Source organism: Artibeus jamaicensis, unplaced genomic scaffold, assembly GCF_021234435.1.
Source record: "Artibeus jamaicensis isolate MK-2021 breed Jamaican fruit bat unplaced genomic scaffold, CSHL_Jam_final scaffold_1019, whole genome shotgun sequence".
NCBI classification, from domain to species: Eukaryota; Metazoa; Chordata; class Mammalia; order Chiroptera; family Phyllostomidae; genus Artibeus; species Artibeus jamaicensis.
This window is the reverse complement of record NW_026522025.1, coordinates 33,890,896-33,896,895: the sequence shown is the minus strand read 5'-3', so window position 1 is coordinate 33,896,895 and position 6,000 is coordinate 33,890,896. Positions and strand designations below refer to the sequence as shown.

The following is a 6,000-nucleotide window of genomic DNA, read 5'->3' as shown; positions in this document are numbered from 1 at the left end:
TAATCTCCTGCCAATTCTAAAAGAGTAAGCAAGACAGTTACTATTACCCTTTGCACCGAAGGTAGAAGGGATGTGCCCAAAGGAGACACAGCTTGCTAGCTCATAACAGGGCCAGAATCGACACCAGTCCTACCTGACCTCAGTGAATTTCTCTTTTCCTTCCAAATTCCTTATCGGAATTACCCTCTAGGCAAATAAAAACTCCAGAACTACTGGAGTAACTGACTTCCGGGTGAAGAGACGGGTAGTTAGCTCTTGGGGGAGTAGGCTTTGCCTCCAACACCAAGCTAAGGTTGCTCTTGTATTGGACTGGACTGCCCTCAGTCCAGTTACGGTATCTCTGAAGCAGCCTGTTTGTAGGGTTCCTTTGAAAGTTTTCCTGGGTAGTACAACGGATTCATCAAGCAATATAGCAAATTACAGAAACGGATTACAAAAGAAAACGCAAAGCACGTGGCATAGCCTTATTGACCTCTCTCCCGATCCGTAGCCGCGTCCTATTACGCCTGCGTGAGCCTATAAAAACCAGGCTCAGCGCGTCTCTCCGCCACACTCGCTTCCTGTTTTCAGTACGTGTTTTCAGTTGTTGTTGTTGTCGTCGTCGTCGTTCTTCTTCTTTCCTGCTGGAACCTCAGTGGCAGTGAAGATGGCGTCTACCAGCCGGTTAGTATGTGTGGCAGATCCCCGGCTACCTGAGGGGCGAACAGGGCGTGCCAGGCGTGCCAGGCGGCCGCCGGGGCTGCGGCAGCTGGCAGAGCGCGCTGGACATACGAGGAGAGCCGGTTAGTGTGTCCGGCCGAGGCGGACAAAGACATTGCCAAACGGCAGGGTTGTCGGGTGTCGCAGAGGTTACCGAACCATCGGCGTTAGCTCCCCAGGGTCTTAGATCGCCATCTCACCCAGGCACCGATCTGGGGGCGGGCGGGGGGGGGGGCGTCCCCGCGTCCCCAGCCCTTAGTTTCCGTTTCTCGTCTTTTGTGGATATTCCCATCTTTTTTTCTGGTTACTTTTTCCTACGTTTGTTTTTTTGTCTATGGTTCAGTAGCCTGAGGGACCGGTGAGTCCTTTTTTCCGAAGAGCGGGAAAGGGTTAGTTCCAGGTCCCGGTCAAGCTGACAGCTAGAAAGTTGGAGACGTCAGTAGTGGTGAGCCTGAGGGAAACGGCTTATTATCCCAAAGGCTCTCTGAATGGGAGTTAAGGCATTTCCGAAAACTCGATGTTCCCTTCTATGAGCTTTCTTTACAAAGGTCGTCGCCTGCATTTTCCTGAAGAAAATGTTGCCTGTAGAAAATTTACATATGCTGAGCAGTCACTAATATATTTTTAAAATGCATTGTACTCACTTCTGTGAGAAATGCACGTAGTGCCCATAGAGAGACTGTGACTCTCTATGTTAGTTCTGTGACTGAAAAATAAATGCTTGCAGATCCTCATTATATTTCTCATGACTACTATGAAATAGGTATTAGTATTTTTGCATGAGTGTAAACTGAGTCATGCCAATATTGGCTTTTCCAAAATGAGTGTTAGAACAGTGTAGAGACTCATATGTCTATTTTTTGACATAGAGACTCATATTTTTTGACGTAGAGACTCATATGTCTACCACAACTTGTCCTTTAGTTAACTCAGAATGTAGTAAAAGTGTCACACTAGGTCTATAGCTTCTTGGAAGGCAACTGTGGCATAAATTTTTGAACTTGTTATAATCTGTGCGTTTGAGTTCCCAACGAATACTATTATCACAAATAGTGACTGGAGAAGTCCAAGCCCTTTCTGATAACTTCCAAGATTTGCTCTTTTGTGTTTCTATGTTTATTAAAAAGGGAGGCCTTGAGGCAGCTTTAGCGAATGGCCTGTTTGAAAACAACTCTTGAAGTCATTGACACGCTTGTTTTACTGATTCTAATTCCTTGATTGAGTGCTCATTCTGCCTGGGCATGGCTCTGTCAGGTGAGGTTTCCTTGTAGGTGAGTGGAAAACTGTAGTGTCCTGTCCCAAAGGCACCCTGAATACAACTCAGATCTAATGCCATCTCTCGTGGCAGTAGATCTGAAAGGTACACATATTTGGCACAGCTGTTACATGTAAAGAACAGGAAGTTGTATTTGTAAGAAATGTTACCGTGTAAGTCTAGTAAATTCACTTCATAAATACTTTACCCACTAAGTACACTTTACTTTGGTGCCTTTTTATTGTCTTCATTTGTTAAAAAAATATTTGAAATAAATTTCTTCTTGACAGGTCCAGTTCTATGTGTTATTGCAGTTGTTCAGCTCTTCAATTTTTCTACCAGTGAGAACAAAAGTAAAAGTATTTCTACTTTTAGCTATTTTTTTCCCTGAGGAAGATGTACAGTTTCTAGGCTGTGAAACTGCCTGGCTTTTCACAGAGAAAAGCACAAATGTTGTGAGTTCAAATTTAAGCTTCATCACTTAATTCTGTGATTTCAGGTAAACCATTCTCTGAGAATAATCTTTAAAGTGGAGATAATGATGCCTCTCTTGCCGGGTTGCTTCAAAGAGTAAATACTGTGTGTATGGCACTAGACCCACAGTAGGCACCCAGTAAATTTTAACTGTAAAATGAGGTTGGGATTATCTGGCGTCTTAACGTTGTGTCAGTTGTTTTAAATTTAGGGGTGATTATTTCCACATTCCTTCCCTATTGTTTTTGCCGCTTACTTTTCCCTACAACCCCACCTCCTGGTTTTTCTTCTGTATTACTCTTGTGGGTAATTTGTTTAAAAGGTGACTAGCATAATTTTACCTTATTTTGGATAGGTAACCCATACACGTAGTAGGGAAGCAAAAAGAAAAGTGAAGGCAGTCTGCCTTCTCCCCTAGCTTCCAGCCATCTAATTCTCCCCCAAAGCAGTCGTTGTAAACGATTTCCTGGTGTTTTTGCCCAGTAACTCTGTGCTTTAGCAAACATATGCACATAGTTATAATCACCACCCCCGCCAAAAAAAGGTAGTCTAATGTAGACGCTGTGCCTTGCTTTTTACCTTTTTTATGGAGTTGGCACGCACATTTTAAGTGCACAGCTCAGTTACAAAGTGAACATATACACAGACCTACCACCCAGGTTAAGAAATCAAAACCAGTTAGTCATTACCACATCCTGATTTCTAACACCATAGGGTGGTTTTGCCCACTTTAAGTGTTCTGTAAATGGCATATCCGTTCATCTGTCTAGTTTCTTATTGTCAGCATTTTGATACACATCCATTCACACATATTTTACTGCGTATAACTGTAGTTCATACTTTCTCCAGTTTTGTATAAAATCTGTATTTTTTCATTTAGCATATCTTTATGGTGTTTCTTTATCATTTATATAGATATACACACTACATGATAGTCTATCTCCCTTTTAAGAGTGCAAAATACATCAATCTATTTCTTTGTATGCCATGTGCCACCTGGCTGCCCATTTTATTATGCATTTGTAATTACTGTTACTCTGCTAACATTTTCCTTTTCATCATAGCTTTTCATCATTTTTGCTTTCTTAATATTTGTCATAATTTCTTAAAATATTTTTTCTATAGGAATTTATGGAATGAGCATGAATTAAAGCCAACTCCACACCCCCATTTTTCAATGAAAAGATCAACATATGTTCTTGTTACCTTGAATATATAAATTTTGAGACAAAATTTTTTCAGTTTTCCAGTGGGAATTGCCTTTTATTTTGAGAATTACCATTCTCAATATTATTTGTATGAGAAAGTTTATCCAAAACCAAATACCTATTTACATGGATAATGTCTTTTAGATATTTGTGGTGGCCATAACATAATCTTTTACTGCTGCATTACTGCAAGTGAATTTTTTCTGTAATTAAACATTTGCTTTACTTCACGTAATACAGAAAACATTCTCAGAATAACAATACCTATACTACCACTGATACGAGCACCTAATAGTTTTTACACAGGCTCTCTTTCTTTTACAGTTGTATTTCACCTGGGCCTTTAGAGCATACAGCCTTTATATAAGTTCTGTGCCTGAAGCTGGCTGGTAACAAATCTTTACATTGATGTCTCTCCTGCCATATTGGGTGTATAAAACTCAGTCTCTAGTAAGTTCATAGGAAAGAGCTAATGGAAATGATACTCTTTGAGTTCTTGCCTCTTAACAGTTTATAAACGGTCTTTTCATTGAAAGTCAGCTTTGCTGGATATAAAGTCGTTAGATACAAAATCTTTGGATTACGATTGGGTCTTTTTCTTTTTCTGTAGTTTAGCATTATTTTATGGCATAAGGTTTTCCTGTCTCAAGTGAACTTCTAAAAACAACTTATTTTCAGTGATACCAAACATTCATGATTGTGAGGTGATATCCCCTAAGTAAGGACTAAATCTATGCCAAATATCTTTGTTGCTTTTTGAAACTGATTCTGTCAGGTCATCGAAGGCTGATGTGTCTTCCCCAAACTGCTTTATTTTCAAAGTAAGATAATTGAGCAAATTATTAGTACCATAAATAGATTAAAAGGCAGCTTTAAAAACCATTTCTTGATTGCTGACAAACTCAGTCTGCACCAAGTGCAATCATCAGGTCTTAAGCAGAGCCACATCTACCACCCTCTTCTATCCCTGTTAGATTTAGTGTAGTTCTAAATCGAGCAGCAAGGGGTACACACTGGGTGATTGATTATTGGTAAATGTCACAGGTTATTACAGTGGCTAGCAATTTCTATGCTAATCAACATTTTTTAAAAACTCAGTAACCTGTTAAGAGGAAAAAACTTGTTTTCTAAGTTTTTAATTCTTTTCATGTCTGCAAACCAGTAACTGTTCTTAAAAAAATAATTTCAGTGGAATCTACCTGTTAATAACTAGCTAGAATTTAAAATAATTTAACTGGGCTGTTTACTTTGAAAGTTTAGTTTAAATGTATTATAAATATATAATATTGGAAAAGTGTTCAAAATTTTCCTATTTCAAAGACTATGTTGTTACATGTTGACTGGGAGAATATTAAAAAAACACCTTTTGTTGTTGTTGTTTTTCCATTTAGTTTGGATGCTCTTCCAAGAGTCACATGTCCAAACCATCCAGATGCGATTTTGGTGGAAGACTACAGAGCTGGTGATATGATCTGTCCTGAATGTGGCCTGGTTGTAGGTAAGCAGTTATTATAGTTTTAACGAAAATCACTATTTTGGACACTTTGCTTTTGTGTATTTTCCAAACTGTCTTTTAGTGAATACATTTTGACTATTCTCCCCTATAGGTAATTCATGTTTATTGTGAAACAAACAAAAATTAGGGGAAAACAGTAAAATAATTCAGTGATACTATATTTTATTAATTCACATGCTTATGCTTTATAATGTTGGTTAGGAGGGAACATCAAACTGAGACAGCTAATCTACACCAAAAAAAAAAAAAGGCCCCCAGTCTCCTGAGTTCTTTTTCTTGTTCCATTTTTATTATTGATGCTATTGCAGATGTCCCCATTTCCCCCACTTTGCCCACTCCACCCAGCTCCTGCCCCGCCTTCCCAGTATTTGATAGGACTGTGAGGACGGCAGGATGATACACATACATATGAAATAATAGATGTAATCTAACTTTTGTGGGTTTTAAGTATGATTTATTTCAGAGTATAAAATATATCTATATTGAATCATATACAAGGCCTTTTATTTATTTTATTTATTTAATTATTTTTCAAGTACAGTTTTCTGTTTTTTACTCCCATCCCAGCCCACCCCCTATACAAGCCCTTTTAGTAAAAAAAGTATTTGTTGTGATTTCATTTGCTCATATGGAATGATTTATTTATGTTGTTCTAGTGTATAGTTGTTATTGTCAAAAATATGACTTCTTAAAATTACACTTTGACTTATTTTTTTGCTCACTAATTTAGCCATACAACAAGACTTTAGAATAGAGATGATGTATTTAAAATTTATTCTTATGGCGGGGGTTGCAGCCATGCTAGAGAAAAGGAGTAATGCTGAGCAGTTTGAAATACTTAAGAACCA

The 6,000-nt window shown here is 38.4% G+C and overlaps 1 protein-coding gene across 2 annotated transcripts in view; it reads left to right on the top strand.

Moving 5' to 3' along the window:
* The first annotated feature begins 533 nt into the window (after positions 1 to 533).
* Positions 534 to 6,000, top strand: part of GTF2B (general transcription factor IIB) — a 29,675-nt gene continuing 24,208 nt past the window's right edge. The window contains exons 1-3 of one of the 2 annotated variants that reach the window (XM_037136545.2): positions 560 to 663; positions 3,961 to 4,086; positions 5,028 to 5,134. In XM_037136545.2, the coding sequence (XP_036992440.1) occupies positions 5,104 to 5,134 (31 nt within the window). In that variant the 5' untranslated portion in view covers positions 560 to 663; positions 3,961 to 4,086; positions 5,028 to 5,103. Of the gene's footprint in view, positions 664 to 3,960; positions 4,087 to 5,027; positions 5,135 to 6,000 lie in introns of both variants that reach the window. The other variant, XM_037136544.2, reaches the window with a different exon arrangement.